At 35.5% G+C, this 20727-nt stretch overlaps 1 protein-coding gene across 1 annotated transcript; it reads left to right on the top strand.

Moving 5' to 3' along the window:
- The first annotated feature begins 410 nt into the window (after positions 1-410).
- LOC135072010 (guanine nucleotide-binding protein subunit alpha homolog) lies at positions 411-15338 on the top strand. The gene is made up of 3 exons (XM_063965929.1): positions 411-1108; positions 10083-10351; positions 14723-15338. The coding sequence occupies exons 1-3, from the start codon at positions 608-610 to the stop codon at positions 15078-15080; spliced, it is 1128 nt and encodes a 375-aa protein (XP_063821999.1). The 5' UTR covers positions 411-607; the 3' UTR covers positions 15081-15338.
- The last annotated feature ends 5389 nt before the right edge of the window (positions 15339-20727 follow it).

Genomic DNA, 20727 nt, shown 5'->3' with positions numbered 1-20727 from the left:
CCTTGGTATTTCTCTTCGACAAATACTTTAACACATTGTGAACCACTTTTCTTTCACGACTATAAAAAGATTTTAGCAATTTCATTCACAAAATCAATTGCGCACATTTAAAATAAAGTTTGTTTACACTTTGACAGCAATAGACTGACATGCAAGGTGACATATCAATGAAGTTTTTAGTTATTGTTGCCATTAAAAGAAATTAGTACCATTAGATTTCCGCAACATGGCGAGGGTTTTTATGTTCCTGGTCAGGCTATATATATGACATGAGCATTTTTACAAACAGCATAACAAAATATGGAGACTCCATGGAAACTCCTCCAAGTTGTTGTCTGTGTTGCCAGTATATATTTTAATCTATCAAGGTTTTCATAATACATTTTCTAATCTGTGCGTTCTCATTTTTGAGTTTTGGGAGGGGTGGAATGCGTGTGTATCTATTTCATAATTCCGATTTGTGGGACATTAATCTTAATAAAAATAGTGTAATTTATCAGTGCATACTAAGTTTTATTGCGAAAATGTACTATGTCAATCTATATAATCATTAGTGCTATACGAGTTCAGTTTCTTTCTTTTCTATGGGCGTAGATAATCATGCAAAATGGCCAACGATTTGTGGTCATGTACCTGTTGTACCGAGGCTCTGACTTGCTGGCTGCGCCTGAAGCTGTCACCGGAGGAGATAGAGCAGAGGTACAGAAGCAAAGAGATCGATAGAATATTGGAGAAGGACAAACAAACGCTGCGGCGACAAGTGAAGTTGTTACTGCTCGGTGCGGGTGAAAGCGGAAAATCAACATTCCTGAAACAGATGAGGATAATACACAAAGTTAAGTTTGAGCCGGAACTGGTGCGGGAGTACCAGCACGTGATATACCAGAACATTGTGAAGGGTATTCAGGTGCTGGTGGACGCGCGGGACAAGCTCGCTATCCCGTGGGAGAACCCGCGAAACCTGGACGTGGGCCAGCAGGCGCTACATTTCAACAGCACGGCGTCGCTCGACAGCCGCCTGTTCATGCACTACGCGCCGCACATCCACTCCCTGTGGCTCGACAGGGCCATAAAAAGAGCCTACGACAGGCGGAGAGAATTTCAATTGGTGAGTAACAAATGACAACCAATATTTACTGTGTAAACAAGGTTCGAAGTTTCCACTCTGACTTTCTAGTTACATGGCAAATGTACTTTTTAGTCATCATGCAATTAGACTTTATTTACTAGTAATCCATGTAGCAGGAACATACAATTTTATTGTTCAAGTGAGCAAACCATGTTGTTTACAATGGTGCATGTTTAGTTTTGTTATAAACTCTTTGTAGGTACAGTGATGATAATAGCGAGTAGTTCTTGTTGATGTATTGGAATTGAGTTAATACCAAATATTTTTTGTTACTATTGATTGTTACATACAGCATATTATATCTTTACAGATACTATTGTATAAATTTATTAATTCTTGTTTGGTTTCTTTACACTGTATTGAAAAACAAACAGCAAAGGTACCTCTATAAAAATACTAGTAGTGCTTAATTATGTGCTCACTTAATCATTAGGTAATTCCAACATAATATTAAATATTTCATCAGTCCTACAATAGACCACAAATACAATTAAACTTTCATTCCTTTGTATTGTTCCTTTGATGGTCGGTGCATCAGTACAAATGACAATGCAGTTTATGCATGCATTCTATGTATTATAAGTATTTTATGTAGGATGTTTTCCTCGTCACCTGCTAAGCATTTATTATAAGTTACATTTATTGTAATTAAATCTGTATTGGTTGTTTGCCTGGCTTTGTCGGACACCTGTGACATCGTTGGTAGAGTTCATAAACTAGAAAATTTCTTTATAAATTGTTTTTATTATTTTTACTATTGGCAATAATGCAATATTATTTTGATATAATAATGTACACTATCTAATAAGACAGTTTTTATTTAGTAGTTATTGCATAAAAGGATTACAAAAATCCATCTATTCATTGATTGTTACAGTCACATATCTATTAAGTAAGAAATTAACAAATGTTTTTCTATTTATCTATCGTTTCATCAATTTCCATTTTATTTTTTAAGCAAGTCCATATTTTGTTATAAGTGGTTGCTAGTTTCTCCCCAGCATTTGAGTAGTAATCCTTACTTCCTCTTTTTTAATTCAGTATTACATAGTTAATAATACAGTCATAACAATAGTGTAACATTTATTTTTTATATCACAAGCACAATGTATTTATTGAACCTACTAGCTTTTGCCCGCTGCTTCACCCGTGTGAAATTTAGTTTGTCACAGATCGTCATAAATTATAGCCTATATGTTATTCTGGGTTATTATAAACAATAACACTGTAAAGTTTCATCAAAATACATTCAGTAGTTTTCATGTGAAAGAGTAACAAACATCCAGACATCCAAACTTTCGAATTTATAATATTAGTAGGATTAGTAGGATATACAACAAGCATAAAATGTATTTATTGAACCTATTAAAGCATGCCATAATTGTACCAATTATGGTAAAACCTTGATTATTATAAAACTTATCAGTAGATAAAATTTTACCTCCTACCTATGTCTTTATTATGCATTACTGCCTTCTTGAGATGCTTATTAACTTTTGACATTGACTGTGTTTTGAACAAAAATACCTACCTAAGGTTTTTTGGTCATGTTTTTTTTAACTCGCTGTGATCTAATCCTAGCAGTCAGTATAGGCATGTATAGGTATCTTGTTTTTATATTAATAACGTCCTTATTTGTTGCTTGTTGAATCAGCATGTTATTTTTTTTATTTGGTTTAATTGCTTTTACATGCGGTTTTTTTTTCATCCACTTAGTATTCGCTCTTCTAAAAAGTGTTTATCACGCGTCTCGCGATCCTGGTACAAAGATATACCCCTATGAATCTTATGATATGACTAAATGTAAACAAAACAGGGTTCGAAAATATCCGATATTTATTATAAATATCAAAATATCGGATATTTATGATATACCTATATCCGATATATATCAACTTTGATATATATCAATTTTGTATGAAAGCCATAGTATTATTTTATTGTATTATTCATGAATACTATTGCATATGTGTTACATAAACATGTTTTTAATGTTTTTAAAACTTAAAATCAGACAAATAAAGCAAAAACATAAAATATCTTTGAAATACGGCAAAATCAACTAAAAAAATAAAAATCTTATGTCAAAAAGTACAAATACAGTAACAAATTTTAAAAGTTGATATACAGGGTGTTTGGCGCATCGTGTGCCAAAATGATTTGGCGGATAGAATGGGTCATTACCTATATTTTCAGCCCCCATAACACGTTCCATGCCAGGCGGCTACTTTTAAATTATTATTTTTAGTAATTTCACCAAAATACCCAAATCGCATCATTTAATGTCGATTTAAAAAAATACTACTAGGCGTAGCCTCAAAGTAAATATTTTGTTTTGATGTGCGTTGATGTAGGGTTGCATCAAATCTAAATTTACTATCAAATATCGTCTAGTTTTTTTTAAATACAGCTTTGAAGTTTTCCGAAAAGTTAAAAATGGGCTGAACATTTAAGTTTACATGGCTGTAATTTTTTTTTTAAAAGAGATAGCGATCTTCGGATTTTATCAAAACTTCTCTAGTATATCCCCATTCAAACGGTATACTAATCTTGTTTAAATAATAACAACAACTTCACAAATTCCTTAAATTAGTGAATTGACTCTACTCGGACTGATTTGAGAAATTTGTGTGTAAAGCCCCTTTTTGTGTGAATAGCACGTTAAACACCTAACAAGTAAAAATTATTAATCTTATGCATTGTAAAAACCTTTTCCCTATCGTTTTTCAATGTGGATTTCTTGAAATTAAAGACGAAAATAATTATTTTGATCGTTTATTAATTATTACAAATTTTGTTCAAAATGACCGCCTCGGCAACGTATACACTCACGACATCTTCTAATTTCGACTGTTGTCGTATGCAGCCACATTTTTCTTTTTATTACTACAAAGGCGTTTTCTACTCGTGGATTGGAAAAGATGGCCCTATACAGTGGCCTGCACGTTCCCCAGACCTAACTCCGTTAGATTTTTACGTCTGGGGACAAGCTAAAGAACTGGTATACGTAACGGATTCAAACAATAGAAGAACTACAACAACGAATAGAAAACGCCTTTGTAGTAATAAAAAGAGAAATGTGGCTGCATACGACAACAGTCAAAATTAGAAGATGTCGTGAGTGTATACGTTGCCGAGGCGGACATTTTGAACAAAATTTGTAATAATTAATAAACGATCAAAATAATTATTTTCGTCTTTAATTTCTAGAAATCCACATTGAAAAACGATAGAGAAAGGGTTTTTACATTGCATAAGATAAATATTTTTTACCTGTTAGGTGTTTAACGTGCTATTCACACAAAAAGAGGCTTTACACACAAATTTCGCAAATCAGTCCGAGTAGAGTCAATTCACTAATTTAAGGAATTTGTGAAGTTGTTGTTATTATTTAAACAAGATTAGTATACCGTTTGAATGGGGATAGACTAGAGAAGTTTTGATAAAATCCGAAGATCGCTATCTCTTTTAAAAAAAATTATAGCCATGTAAACTTAAATGTTCAGTCCATTTTTAACTTTTCGGAAAACTTCAAAGCTGAATTTAAAAAGAACTAGACGATACTTGATAGTAAATTTAGATTTGATGCAACCCTACATCAACGCACGTCAAAACAAAATATTTATTTTGAGGCTACGCCTAGTAGTTTTTTTTTTCGACATTAAATGATGCGATTTGGGTATTTTGGTGAAATTACTAAAAATAATAATTTAAAAGTAGCCGCCTGGCATGGAACGTGTTATGGGGGCTGAAAATATAGGAAATGACCCATTCTATCCGCCAAATCATTTTGGCACACGATGCGCCAAACACCCTGTATCATCAAAACCGGCTTGATATATATCGGATATATATCCGATATATATCTTGATAATATCCCTTGATATATATCCTCGAACCCTGAAACAAAAGGTACTATAAGCTTCCCTTTTATTTGAGGCTTTTCAAGTTTTTTGGCGAAAGATAAACCTATCCAAGGTCCAATCTATCTTTAGACCAAATTAAAGTTTATTTGTTACGAAAATCCTCGTTTTTCATCTAATTTGATTTTCTGCTCTTTAAGTACAATACGTAGCTATGAAGCATACGCCAAGTTTATTGTAGTATCAAAATAGGCATGCTACTGATGAGTTTTCTGATAACAACAATCACTTGTTTTGAATAAAGATTCATATCGACACTATCGGTTGAACTGTTTAAAATAGCGCAATTAGATTTCCACAGTGTTTCTTTGGAAACGTCGCTGGCATAAATAAAATAATTTAATTGCATTCCTTATCTCATTTGATTAGTCACTGGCCGGTTGCGTCATGCTCAAGCCTCCGCACATGTGAGGACGGTATCTTCTCTAGGGTTGTCAGGAGCTGAGCAGACTCTAGCTTAAGGCATACTTAGCTTAGTGCTGGAAGAATAGTACAGAGCCTCCCCCGCTTTTCCCGTGGATGTCGTAAGAGGCGACTAACAACAGGCCTACCCAATTTGACTAGCGTAGACCAAATCCTCTATAACCCTGTGGTAAAATGGAGGATTGGATGGAGGTACGGTGTCCACTACAGAAGAAGAACTCTCCTGTCTGAGAGGAGAGTTGTTCTTCTGTAGTGGAAACTAAATGAACCTGATGATGATGATAACAAGCTGACTAACGACAGGCGCAGGCGCATGCGAATGAGTACCTTCGTGTAACATTAACGACAACCCTATACTAAATAATATACAGGCTGGCTAGTAAACAATTATAAAAAAGGTTTTAATTCAATTTAGATACTTGGTAACCCTGTATCAGCGACTAGATTTCGTAAACGAAATTGCTACTTTGATTCCGTTCTTAGGATTCTAGGTATTTCTTTGACATAATCTAAATCGGTTGGCACCATTTAACTACGATCAACCAAACGATACCATCGTCCTTCTTAAAAAAGATGTACCTTCATCTTTTATTGAACGTCTGTTCAAATACGTAGAATTCGTGTTTTTTCCGTATACCAGGAAAATCGTTGTATTATTCGTTATGCACGTTTTCTGTGAGAAGATTCCTAATTTTTTGTATTGTGTCATCACCAGACCACAACAGACATTGCAAACATTCAATTATGTTAACTTTTATAGGTCAAACCGAATTGAAACCTATGTAGAACTGTCGCTTAAACATTATTAGAAACTGCCTTTGACGGCAAGTCTTAGTAATAACTCGAGTGAAGCTACTTTACCACCTTCACTGCACTTTCTGCAATTACCGCTGACAACGTCATTTGTACTAGGCACACATCTATAGGGCCAAAGTATTTTAACTCCATACCTGTTCATTAATTACTTAACCGCATAACAATGCACAAACTGCAGAGAGGTGTCATTGCAACCTGCAGTTAAGGCGTATTTTCATCAATGAGTCATGAATGCCATTTCGATATCACAGTATTTTCACAATCCTCCTGATAATGGTTACATTGCCTTATTAGTAATACTAATTACTGGTTATCTACTACGCATTGTAGGTACTTTTGTATAGGGTTAAACTTTTCGTAAACCCTTGCCGTGCCTCTGAAGGTTGCAATTATCGTTATTTTAACACAGGTCCTAATAAGATGCAAATTGCTCCAGATTTACGAAAAGGGGATCATTATGGTTCGGATTGACTGGTCAAGGTAAAACAATGATGAAGGTTGGTTCATGATTCCACTAGACTGCGCGTTAAAAATGTAACGAACAATTTGAGGAATTTAAAGAATTTACTGAGACTTTCTCTTATTGTCATAACAAACATAGCTCTTTTAGTAGGATTCTTGAATGAACCGATGATGCTAGTCTCGTTTATACCCTTTAAAAATTTTGACATCATTGTACCTACTTGTTTACATTAGATAATCGCAATAAGTGGAACTTTAATAGTTCCCAAACGAGTCCGCATCGCGCGGTAATTAGGTCGGCTCATAAAGTGTTGCTAGCGGAGTTAAAATTAGTAATTTAGCCGCTAATCACTTACTGCGATGGGTTTTGAGTCCCTAAACTAATTATTTTAAAATGGTGGAGGTTATTAAAAGAAATTTAAAATGAAGAACCCGTGAACAATGCTTGGTGGTTCCGAATTGCTGATAAAACAATTTGACAAGTGCTTGCGTATGTTATTGTGACTCTTAGCAGTTGTAGCATTGTTATTGTTTTCTGTTTTATCTTCATTTTCGTCGTGTTCCTCAATGCAAATATGGAAAACGAAGATGACAAAAGCTGTTAGTTAATAAGGCTTTTGCCATTACCAAATGCAGTTTGACCTTTACAATAAATAATTTTTGGGAGCTATTCAACGTGTAGGTTCTCTCAAATTCTTTCCTCCTCTGTCTGTAAAACATTATCTTGCACAACATTATCTAAAAATAGGCATACAGAACCGCACTCCAAATTGCCTTTTTTCCAACTTTTTAGATTAAATAATTGGGTGTTTTCGTTTTCTGCTCGTTTCATTCGCGGGTCACCTTAACGCCTGATCGTTTGGGATCACATGGTCGAATGGCGGAAGATCGCTCACGCACGTCTCGCTTGTTTGTCTCGAAACCCTTTCTTCAAATAAAGGATTAAACCCACTCGTGTCGCGTGTCCTCTTATACGTCATACAGTTCTGGCTCGGATCGTATGCACTCACCTTCGCACCAGTAAATGTGTCGATCAGTGACCCCGACACCTAATTTACTGCGTGTGCGCAGGAAAACTAATATTTACGAATATTTTGGCGCGTTTTTTATGGCCGTGAACCGTGTCAATTTTAAGAATCGAGCCATGTTTTACTTTCAGGGAACTCGTTCCTAGAAGAATCTACTAACGATAGGATTTACTTGTTAATATGATAGGAATCAATATTCCAAAAATAAATAGGTTACTAATAAATGAATCAGCTTTTGATTTCGTTGTAACTGCTTTGTTGATGATTGAATGATTATCTCATATCAATAAATGTTTTAGTTTTGATTAGGATATTTTTCGGCAATATGCAATGCAGTAAAATAGTAACTTTCTATCTCTATTCATTCTTCAATCTTGTTAGTTTTTAGTAACCCTTTTATGGGGTGTTTTAGGCGTATTAGTTGTATCGACAGAAGTACAGAATCCAATGCAAATAAATGGTAGAGCAATAATCTGTCACGAATCTAACATCAGTCCATAATAAATGCAGTGCAATAAGAATATATTTTTCCTAGAGATCGGTATTTATCGATTCAGAATGCCAGTCCTCGTTGCCGTGGAGTGGTGGCTATAAAAGCCTTTGTTCACAGTCATCGGCCATACCGTAATATGCAACTCGTTCGTTCAATAGATTCCTTTGGTTCTTATCTCACAGGAATGTGTGTTAATTAATGCAGTCTTTATACGGCATTTTGTTTGCAGTTTTAAAAAGATAAATGAAATGTTTTATATGCCATTATTTTACTTGACTTCTATCTTCTGTGCATTTATTTTTGAAGGTGGTTCTCGCTACTCGATGCATATTTCACAATGTTTGCTATGTCTGAATCTGTCTCCAGTGAATCGTAATGACACAAATTACTTAATAACTATTTGAAGTAGCAGTAATGAGTTGAAGTTTAAACATACCATACCATATACTTCTTTTAGCGTTTTTACAGGTTCGTAATTAACCTAATAGTTTGTTAGATTAAAAACTGTGTGATCTCTCGAAAGGGAGAGTCTATCTAAGTTTATTAGAAAACAACAATATTATTTCTCATCAATAACAAAGTAATAGTACTCTACTAAGTCTATATGATTTGCAATTAAATAGTCAATTACACACCTACATCAACTTATTACTTTAATACAAGATTACCATTATCGTACAGCGCTTACGCATTCGAGGTATTATTGTTCGGTATTTTAATGACTAAGTGTTTGGATTTAAATTAATGATGATTTAGTAATTTGCTATTATTATGGGCCCCTCTGAGACAAGCTCTTTATTTGAGGCCATTAGAGAGTATAAGAGTAAAAATCTAATGAAATCGATGGACAATTCTAGGTTACTTGCTCTATTCTGAAGATAGAAGGCCTTCCGTCAGAATGTCAATTAGTGCCTGAAGCCGCGGCTTAGTATCGCATTGCCCTAGATTCTTTTCCGCACTTCCTTCCACAATGCAGTATATTTTTTCATTCATAAAACGTTTCGACGTCTACGCTAGTCTATAAATATGCAGTAAACATTCGTTATACACTTGCGTTCGTGGAAATTTACTACACCGCTTGAGATTTCATTAAAAACATCTAGCTAGAGGTTTAAAGAAAGATTATAAAAACATGTACATTCGGTTCGGAGTTAATTTTACGATGAAAAACTAAATGCATGTCTATTGGGGGTCATACAAAGTCCACAGTGTTATTCTTTCCTGCAGAAATAAATCGAGCATATTATTTACGCCGCAGTGCGATTAGTCATTCATGATTCTCTTGCTTGCCTGTTTCTCGTCACAGTGAACTTTTCTCCAAAATTCCAGACTTGTTTTCCAAATATCAAGCTGAACTAAAAAAAGTTATTGGTAATGTTACTAATTTTATTAATTAGTTACTAATAATTATTAATAAGTCTACAATGTCTACAATTTTTCTTCCATGTTGTTTGGGGCGAATTGAACGGTTGTAAACGTGATCATTTGATAGGTAGATCGATGCTGCCAAATCTACATTAAGACTACACTCGAATCGAAACAATGTGTCTCATTTCTTATAGTGTCAAAGTTCAACCTCGTAAACAACATTTATTTTATTTTATTCTGTATTGTGTGATGTCCACTTTGTGTCACATTTCATGACGCCTGTGTCTGGCTTGCCACGTTCGGACCCTAGTATACTGTTCTTCCTGAAGCTTGTTATGTGCTTCAAGGAAACCTCTACACTAAGGAGTTACACCAACCATAGGACAACAAGTTCTTAACTTATCTTAACGAAATTAAACCCAAAACCTCTCATTTTCCAGAGCGACTCAGTAAGTTACTTCTTCGACGAGCTGGAGCGCATAGCCAGGCCCGACTACGTGCCGTCCCACCAAGACATCCTGCACTGTCGGAAAGCCACCAAAGGCATCACGGAGTGCACCATCAACATCAACAACGTCCCCTTCGTGTTTGTGGACGTGGGAGGCCAGAGGACACAGCGGCAGAAGTGGACGCAGTGCTTCGACTCGGTCACGTCGATACTCTTCCTTGTATCCTCGTCAGAGTTCGACCAGGTGTTGTCTGAAGACAGGTGAGCAATTGAGCATATTTTTTATACAATATTGATTTGGTTTTGCACAAATTACTAATAGTCCCGTTAGCCCCTCATACTAAATTAAAATGCTTGTGTCACGATTGGGCTCACCACAATAGCGTTAGCGGGGTTTAAACCCGCGATCCTCGGATGACGAGTCGGCTAGTCCGATCCCTTCACCGTTCGGCTATCGTGGATTAATTAATTACTTGAAAGAATACGAAAATACACCTTTTATTTGCTTTCCGTCCATGGGGATACGAATATTAGGTCTCCCCAACCCGTCTAGGCTAGCATGGGGAGTGTAGGCTAAATCCTTCATTTGCCTCTGAGAAATTGGTCGTCTTCCTGCGTTGACATGCGAGAGAGGCATTAACACGTTTCACACTTATTATAATTAAAATCAATTTTGTTCATGAAACTTGCAATTGATTCATCGTTATTATTACGAATTTCTATTCTATTTACAATCTCTGTTATACCACGCGTGAAAGAATCCGAAAATGATTTAGAACAGTGATTAATACTTATTTTTCGTATTATTGTAAATGTGTCGATGTTCTAGCTCAATATTGTCTCCTTTGCTTATCAAATATTTAGGAGATCTACTTGTAGTGTTGTTGTGTGGTAGGTTACTAGGAAAATGTGCCGTCGTAGTGAATAATTAATTCCTGTATTGACCTGCTCTATGACCATGACAGTGATTATGTAAATGCTTGAATTTCTAGTTGTGACGCGCTGTGAATGAGGTTTACGTTGAGTGGCGACGGTGATTCATAAGTTTATGCATAATTAAACAAATAAGCATATCCTTTTGTTCCTATTGCGATAGGCAAAGTTGTAAGCTGAGGAAATATGGATGATTAACACCTTTGTACAGGTTTATTAAAATAATTGTTTTCCTTATTATTAAAGTTTTGCACGTGATTTAGAGAATTTGTCAGTCCCGTAAATTAGCATCGTAAAGTAAAATATGCGTTCATACCTATAGTAAAGTGCATGCTCCGGTGTATGAACAGCTTTACGTATATTGTGTGTCTGCTTGCATCTTAATTTGTTAGTTTTCTAAATGAACCACTTCCCGCCGATTAGCGGGTCATTGCCCCACTCACCTCTATGTGATTCTTGACCGTACTACGAGTACTAACATGGACTCTTATTAATAAAAAAACATATTTGTATGCTTTTAATTATGTACAGACGACTGACGGCAAACACGGTGGCCTTTATGACCCTAGTAATAGAGGCTTTTTTGCAACAAAAATATAAAGTTTGAGATGCTGTGATCTGCAAATTTCGTCAATGCACAGACAATGGCACATCAAGCTAGTCACTGTGCCATGTTATGTTATGTTTTTGTGATTGGGTGCTATTTTTTGTATCAAAAAAATTCAACAAATACCTATGTAGTCTGAATATAATACATATTACATGCTCTATACGACAACGATTAACTTATGTATTTTTTGCAATGAGTCAACGGCAGAATCCATAGAAGTTTTAACCTCACAATTGCACAATATTTTCGAAAAGCTGTCTAAACGGTTAAATTCAAGAAAGGTGGCGCGTAATTGAAACCTTTCAAGTGACGTCACTCAACATCGCAGCTCGTTTCAGAAACGTCACTCAAAGTCGCGCCTTGTTTTCGCCTCGACCCTTATTTAATATTCGTGCCAAGATTTTGTTACGAAGTTAATACCGCAGACGTATTCATTTTATTGTGAATGGATAATATGTTTTTAAAAAGCAAGAAGTGTAAAGTACGTTTCCTTAAAAAGAAAATGTTTTTACTCGGTTACCTTGATAACATTGACATCTATAGGTACTCACTATGTCTATGACGTGTAATTGTACCGTTAAGTTAGAAAAACTTTACGAAAAGGTACAACTCAGAAGTTATTAATAATTCAAATGGCTATTGATGTCTTCCGTATGATGAACGTTCAGTCGACAGCAAATCGGGCTAACTAAAAATCTTACCTATTTAATTATTCCTTGAGGACTTGTCTCAATGGATCTGGTCAGGTCTAAAACGGTGTTAAAAAGGTGCTAACCGTGATTATTTGTTTATACCAATATGATTAAGCAACCCATTTAACTATGCTCGTGATCTCCGCAGTGAGATAAATACTCATTCAGTCTACAATTGACCTTTGACCTATCTTTATCTAGGAAATTACAAAATTACTTACGTTCGGGTCGACAGTCAAACTCAATAAGCATTAGGCTCACAGTTGGCTCTTAGTTGCGAACAACTTATTGATTAGGTCTAATTTAGACAATCCATTATCTTACCTCCATCACGAAATCGATTGGACAATTTCCTTAATGCCCAGTTCACGTTAGTGGCGCTTCAAATTGTATTGTTGTGAGAAAATATAGAGACCTTTGACATTTCAGTATTGGTGCGTTATACAGTATAACTGTACTGGATCTACGCCTGGTAAAGTGGTATAACTCATATCCAGGGATCCAGGCCTCAAAAAAGTTTATGAGCACGACACAACCACCAGTTTTTTTATAAATGTCATTAGCCTGTCACCTCGATAGACCGTGAATTTTCACGTCATTATGACGTCACAGGTCTAGTAGGATTGTGGGCATTTCCATCGTGTCCACCACCATAGAGTGGATCTGGGCATAAACTGTACATATGTATGTACAGGCGACGGCATATCAAGTGTAGCTTCTTATGTAGTTGTGATAGAGTGCTATTTTGCAACAAATATGTACAGTTTTATACTTTTATATGCTGGATGTCATCGGCCCTTGTGTCACGTGACCTAAATAATAGTTTGAATAAAAGTGTCCCATGATAGTGTATAGCTACAATTAAGGGTAATTGGTTTTTTAATTAAGGAATAATAGATACTTAGCTGTATCGTGGATTACTAATTTGTTTCCAATTTTATTAGTTGTTTGTGTACTGCTCTACAAATTGAAAATTACTCCTCGTTAGGGTCAAACACGAAAGCCGGTCGTCGATCCAAATTGCTAGAATATTGGGTAGACTAAAATATTTCATAATGTCAATATATCAAACAAAAATTCATATCGTTAAACGACTTACATAGCACTTACATATCGATTGGAGTGTTTTAATGGTATTTTTAAACTCTTAAATCAAATTAATTAAACAAAACTGAAATTCTACTCTGAAAATATCGAATTTGGTGGCTCCGGCTCATGAAAAATGGCGATTATACTCGTATGAAATACGCAATCGCCTGTGAGTTTTGTCTTGTTTAGTGTACATATTCAATGCATTTATAATTAAAAGCGGAAAACAGGTGTGAGTTAAGAAAAGTACATCCGCCGGCAGCGCGAGGCCGGTATAATTCTGTCTTATTATTCACCTAGATTTATAAGATTGCACTACATCTTTCGTCTAAAGACAGCTCATCGTTATGTATTTGTTATTGCATGAATTTAAGATCGTTTAAATTCCTCTCTTTGTAGAAGTTTATTTGTGAAGCAATTTTGAAGCTTCTTTTAAAAACTGTCCCATTGAGTACTAATATTTATTATTAGCATCAGTTTGCAGTTGTCGATTCTGTTTACGAGATGGCGCTGACGGTACATTGAACGGCAGTGTAATGTTTAGCATTTGGATAGCTTTTTCGTATTTTTATCTAAGAGGCTTATTGATGATTTAATGATATCGGTTTCAGCAAAATACCCAAATACATTCTTTAACATAGATTAATATCCGTATGCCACGATAAGATTTACAATAATTAGTATTAACTCTTTCAAAACAATATTCTAATAATGATAAGGTATCTATTACACATGTTTCGGGCAGGGCTTTTATCGCCATGGCTGTAACGCGTGATTTCAACTAGTTATTACTATTATGTAAACTACGATGCTATTGCTATGCTGCGTTGAATAATTAGAAATATTCAAATACATTCAAGCATAGTGTTCTGTAGTTTAGATTTACCAGTTCAAACCTGTGCTCGCCACTTAAATAATGCTTGTATAAATGGTTTATGTTTAAACCCTTTCAAGTAAGGTAGACATGTGCTAGGAGTGGCCGCAATAATCCAGTGATCGATAGGGCTCGAACTAGCGAAAATCGAATTTGAGGGATCGAAATATAATGTCGAATAGGCAGTCAGGTGTCGATACTGTTGGGCTATTGTCGCCTTTATTTACTTTTTTTTATCCACAACGAGGAAACTCTTGGCCTGTATCTCACTTGATGGTAAGTGACGATCAGGCCGAAGGTGGAAGCGAGCTTCACCCGGAATCCTCCAACTCGGAGGAACTGGTTATCTTACCTCTAACTGCCGGAATACTATTGTGTCTGTGTGTGTACTTTTTGAATAAAGATATTTCAAAATTTATTCTCTCTGTCCACAGAAAAACGAATCGTCTCGAAGAGGCGCTAAACATCTTCGACACGATCGTGAACAACGTGAACTTCAAGGGCATCTCCATAATCCTCTTCCTGAACAAGTCGGATCTGCTCGCGAAGAAGGTGGCCAGCAAGGAGACCGACATTCGCTGGTACTACCCCCACTATAGCGGCGACCCGCACTCCCTCCGCGACGTGCAAATGTTCCTGCTAAACATGTTCGCAAACGTCCGGCGGGAACCAAAGACAACGCTCTACCACCACTTCACCACTGCCATAGACACGCACAACATCGAGGTCGTCTTCAACTCCGTCAAAGACACCATCCTCAACCGCAACCTCGAGTCTCTCATGCTGCAGTGACCGAAGCGCACGCGGCCCCGAGCTCGTGATACCTTGGCGATGAACTCTAGCTATCACTCACGATCCAGCGACAGCGAGGACGCGTTCAAAAGACAAATATGTGATTTTTATTTTTTAGCCACGGTTGTAAAATATGTATGTAATTCGACGAATATTTATTCGCCAAAGATGTTTGGCTCTGTATAGTTATCTAATGAAATGATAAAGTTTGTATATCAGTGTATTTATGACCAAAAAACATAGATTTTGCACTTGAAACGTATTTTGAACACTTTTTGATGAATTTACGTATGTATCTACGCATGTACTCGTATTTACGTACAAGGGACTAGGTGTAACCACAGGCTGCATTATTGTACTAGTTTAGACGATTTGTATAACCTTTAAAGTTATTGGTCTTAGAAAAATTGATAAACGAAGTAGATTTTACGCCTAAAATGGTACTCAAATTACTTTTTTCGCCGCTATGGTGAGATTGATTCCTATTAGGGGTTACGCACACCAATCAACTCGTTGCCCGCTTGACATCGTTCTGTCTTATTTTGCGTCTAATGTCTATGACACTGTTAAAAGTGAGGACAAAAGCGTATAAATAAGACGTCGTTGTCTTTGCGGTGCGGAGTTGAGAACAACCCTAAATTGAGTCATAGTATTGCAGTGCCAACTTAGAGGTGAGATTGAACTGTAGATTGGCTATAAATTAATATATCAATTAGATGTAAAATAAATTGCTCTAACGGGGTGCCACATATTCGGGGAGCTCACGAGTGCTCTTTTTATAAAGAGAAGACTTATTGATACTCCCTCCGGGGAATAAAAGTGTACATAGGTTTGAAGATGAGTTAGATTTGCTCTGTGATCGAATTTTTGTAAAGTGTTGGCTGTAAACAGCAACGAATGTACGTTAAATGTTGTTGAGGAATCCGAGTCTGACATAATGACGCGCTCAAAATTGAAATGGTTTACTGTGTCGTTCCGGTCCAAGAGTCTCCGTAAGCAAAGCAACTTCGCTAAACATACTTTCGTTTCGTTCGGAGGACTTACTTGAGTTAGAGAAACCATAAATATTCGAAAAATCTGGCATATTTTCTTATCTCTATACATTTGGTAATGATCAATTTGAATAGCGAATGTTCCTTTGTCTATGGGCCAAGAGGACCAAACGACCTTTTTATACGATGCGGTTTTAGTTTTCTACAATACGTTCTGCAGTGTTCTACTCTTACGAAATGTTCCGTCCCTTGGCACAATTTAATGCAAAAACGTGTAATCTCACTAGCTTCTATCTTGTATATTTTAATTATACATTTTTGTACAATTATACATACATAATTTGTAATAAAGGGCACAAAGGTTATGTTAATGATTGATCGAATTCGACTATCAAATTCTCAATCGGGTCGTCCGATAAAAGGTTATTTTCTTCGGCAATGCATAATTTCGATCATAATAATTATACTCATTTAGTTATAAGTTTCGATAAGCTAAGTGTATTTATTTAAAGCTTAGACGTTAAAAAATTATTTACGTTTTAGATAGAGCAGTATCTATTTATTCATTGTAAATTTTTATGAACAGTTTATCGAGGCTATGTGTATATACCTCTTAATTTTACATCACTCGGTGTTAAGTAGTTGGTACGTCGCCTGTACGCTAGGGATGGGTTTGACTCGCAGGAACACTGAATGCATTTAATAGTGCCATCGCGCGATCTGGCCGCCGGCGCGAGACCGCAGGGTCCATTCTCCACACGCTGATCTAACGAGGGATTGTCCTATACTCTGCTCTTGTTCTTGGATTAATTACTTCCTTACTACTCTTATTAATATGAGTGATTCCACTATCAAACTGCTATAGCACAAGAATATTCTTCCGTTTGAGTTTTTTTGAGTGGGAGAATCGCCCGTATTTTAACTGCTCCAATTGTATTCAGCAGTTATTAACAAAATACATTAAGATGCCTTAATATTACACGTAACGTTTTACCAGATATACCCGATAGGTACACTTAAAGAAGTACAAAACGAATTTATATGAAGTACTCTTACATGTTTTATAGTGGACAGTCCCTAGAAGATAATATTTTATTTGACACTTTTATTGACCAACTTATAGTTTGCTCCACCATTTTGCCATATGAATATCGCGTATAGTATATAAGAGCATGCCTACATTCCTTCGGTAACATCAAATTTTCGAAATTGAACTTTGTGATCAACTAGTATCTATATTAGCCTGAATTTTGATTTTTTGAGATTATTCAGTGTAACCAATAAGTACATTACTGTTCTCAAATTTAGAAAAGCTATATTGATCTTATTTTTTGTTCAACTAATTTTGATAACTTGATTTGATACATTTTTTATGTTGTATGGGTGTAAGTTTATTTGGTGTTTGTCGTATATCTAAACGCACGGTTTACTCGTTTATAGCAATAAATTAAAATATGTAAGTGAAGTTTTGCGATTTTCTATTATCTCTAAGAGATGGTTGATTTTGACTGGGAATTGTTTGTATAGGCAGGTATTATAAGGAGCCAGTAGCTGGATGTCTGGTGCCACTGGCCAGTGCCTTTGGCGCTGAACTGGCAAGTAATATGCCAGTAATCCGCCAGTGAGACAGGTGCCAGCTATTGACTCTAAATAAATCTGCCTTTAGGTTATATCACAAAAGGTACAGGTAGCTCACCCCTCAGTAAGTTTGTAAAGAATGCAATGGGTACAGGACCATATATTTTGTATTTTGTACCTATGTATATTCAACAAAGATGTCCAGTAAACTTTTTGATGTCCACTTACGCCTATTGAGGAGTAAGCCTATCGTATCTCTGTTCTAGTTTAATTGTGTCTGATTGTATTCTAATGACAGATATCCTGACCTTATAAATTATACTATCATCTCACTTATTCTCTAAGTAAAACGAAAAAAGATATGTTAAAAAAACAATCAATATTTCACGTTACATTTCATTCCAAAGACAAGTATGTAAAATAGTTTTTCTGAAATATAACCACTGTAATGGAAACTAACATTATGATACCAAAGGTCGAATTTTACTAGGCATTCCTGAGGTGTTTTAACTGAATATTTAAAATCCTATAATGATACTAACATTATGTTTAAAGGGCTTGAGGCTACTGCTAAATGCAGAGAAAAATTGTTAGCAGTATTTTTGACTACGACTGTAAATACAGGCATGATTTCATGATTTGGCAATATGTACAGTAAAACAATATTTTAGGAAGTTAACCTGTTCAGTGCCCTCTAAATCGTCATTGTTCACTTATCATCACGAGAGTTCAGTGCCTGTAGACAAAACATTTGCTGTCGATTACACTTCGTGATTGCTTCGTTAGGTAGATACAGTAGATGTGCGACTTTCTCGAACTGAAGTCGATAGCGGACGCTACGTTGTCTAGGGGTACTTTGAGTAGAGATTGTCATGAATTATTCGTCTCTGAAATAAAATGCTCAGTTTTTTTACGGTGCTGTACACAAAACGTATATCTTGGTAGTTTGTAGATCGGCAGAGAGACACATAATACACACACATACAGCTTTTAGTTTATACTGCGCCATCTCTCTCTTCTTGTCTTTATACAATATTGCTATAAGGACCTACTATTACTATACTATGTTTTTGATATTACGGTAGTCACTCATAGGTTCTGCATATTTCGACTGTAATGGCTAAAATGGCTTGAATTATGCAGTTTCTTACATTACACACAGATGTTGACCGCCTTATGAATTTAATAATAATTAATAATGAACGGGTTAACCCAGCAAAAACAATTGAATTTACGATGCCTTATCATTTGTTATTTAATAATTTGAATTATCACAAGTGCAATTTGGCTCGTACCTTATATCGGGCAGCTATTTGGAGTACTTGTACTGGCTTGTTAATTTTCCTATTATCTTGATGTTATATTGACCTGAAAAGTATTACTATGCGAGCAATGAAATATGTTGTGAGAAATGGTTGGCCGCACGCTCATAGCAGCGGACGGCACTAAGGGTTAAGATCATGTTGACATAAACTATTGATTAACTGTTGTAAACTATTGAGCGAGTGAGGTAAGAATTACCAGATGGTACCTATTTACTTTAGTTACATCTACTATTGTTCCAAATAGGATGTATGTAATATTTACTCTTCGTAGTTAAATTTTCGAAATATTTGCTTTGTAGTAAAGCTAGCTATGAAAGATTTCAGAACCTGATATTTCTGACTTCAATTTGCCATCTGGTGATTCCAGAATTTCATCTTTTCATAATAATATTGTGTGACAAAATTAGGAAATGTTGGAAAACTTAGTGTAATGGAAGGCAGTGATGTTGGAACATGGGTCTCAAAAATGTAACGACAAAGTCGAGGCAATACGATCGTGTAGGGTCAGAGCACCGTGAAGCATTCATTGAATAAAATATGTGATGTTTAAGGTTATTAATCGATGTAAATAATTTGTAAAGTATCTAATATTCGACATGAGGTTTGTGTGGGAATGTTAGAGTTTATTAAGAATTTAGTTACTGAAAACATTTTATTTGATTCGATAAAATCTAAATCATTAAATAAATCTGTGCAATTTTTTGGTGTAAAATCCTAAATCCTATAATTAAAAATCAATGCAGTATAAATAAATGCTTCACAAGATCTGGATAATGTTATAGGCATAAAGCTAAGGGTAAAAAATTAAATGTTTGTATAAATCAGAGGAAATATCCCTAATATCAAAGAATCGAATGTTACGAGGATACCAAGGCCTAAGTAGAGGATATTTTCAGAAATAAACAGGTTGGCTATTTGATGGGGACAGGAATAGGTAGTATTAAAATTTGTAAAAAGATTGTGTGAAATATTTTAAGCACTTTTAAACTTATCGTACACGAAGTTTTCGGGACTTTTATTTATTGGCCAGTATTAAGAGGAATTTAAATTGTTATACGAATAGAAAGAGTCCGTCGCATTAATCGAAACTGATGCAATTATTAATAGGTCAGCATCCAATCAAATTATTACCATCTCATCCCCATCAGACAACAAACCAGACCCAAAGCCCACGAATACGCGGTTAAAGTTAGTTATACGTTACGAATTTTAACATATGTTAGGAGTCATTTTACACTCATGTTATGTATGCTAGAGTGTCGACAATATCTTTTGGAATTCCTCTATATTTTGTATACAGCCCAATATTTATTGTACAGTGTAATAAAATATCATGCATGTATAATGAAACGTTTTATTTCCACACATATTTCCTACCCAGTAATTTAGAAAATAATTAAACTCGAACTAAACTTCAATTTGGACACGTATAAATATTCTACATAATTTATTTTAATATGCAAGATATTATGTATTTCGAAATAAATACCTACGTTGTGAGCACCTAAGGTAACATTACGAATTTTCAAAGCTTTCGTGCTATTAAAAATTATATTTGCTGTGATTGTGTATGAACTCAAACAGTCAACTTTGTCACGTCTACGCTTTTGCTCAGAGCAAAACAAAACATAACAAATCATGATTTAACATACAAGAAGCTCTGTTGGTATTGTGTGCACGTATTGTTTGTACTTTACAAAGCTTGTTCTATAGGCATTACAGAGAAAAGTCTGTTTTCCTTCCTTTAAACAA

The sequence above is a fragment of the Ostrinia nubilalis genome, chromosome 5 (genome assembly GCF_963855985.1).
Source record: "Ostrinia nubilalis chromosome 5, ilOstNubi1.1, whole genome shotgun sequence".
Taxonomy (NCBI): Eukaryota; Metazoa; Arthropoda; class Insecta; order Lepidoptera; family Crambidae; genus Ostrinia; species Ostrinia nubilalis.
The sequence above is the reverse complement of the archived record's forward strand: the minus strand, read 5'-3'. Positions and strand labels throughout refer to the sequence as shown.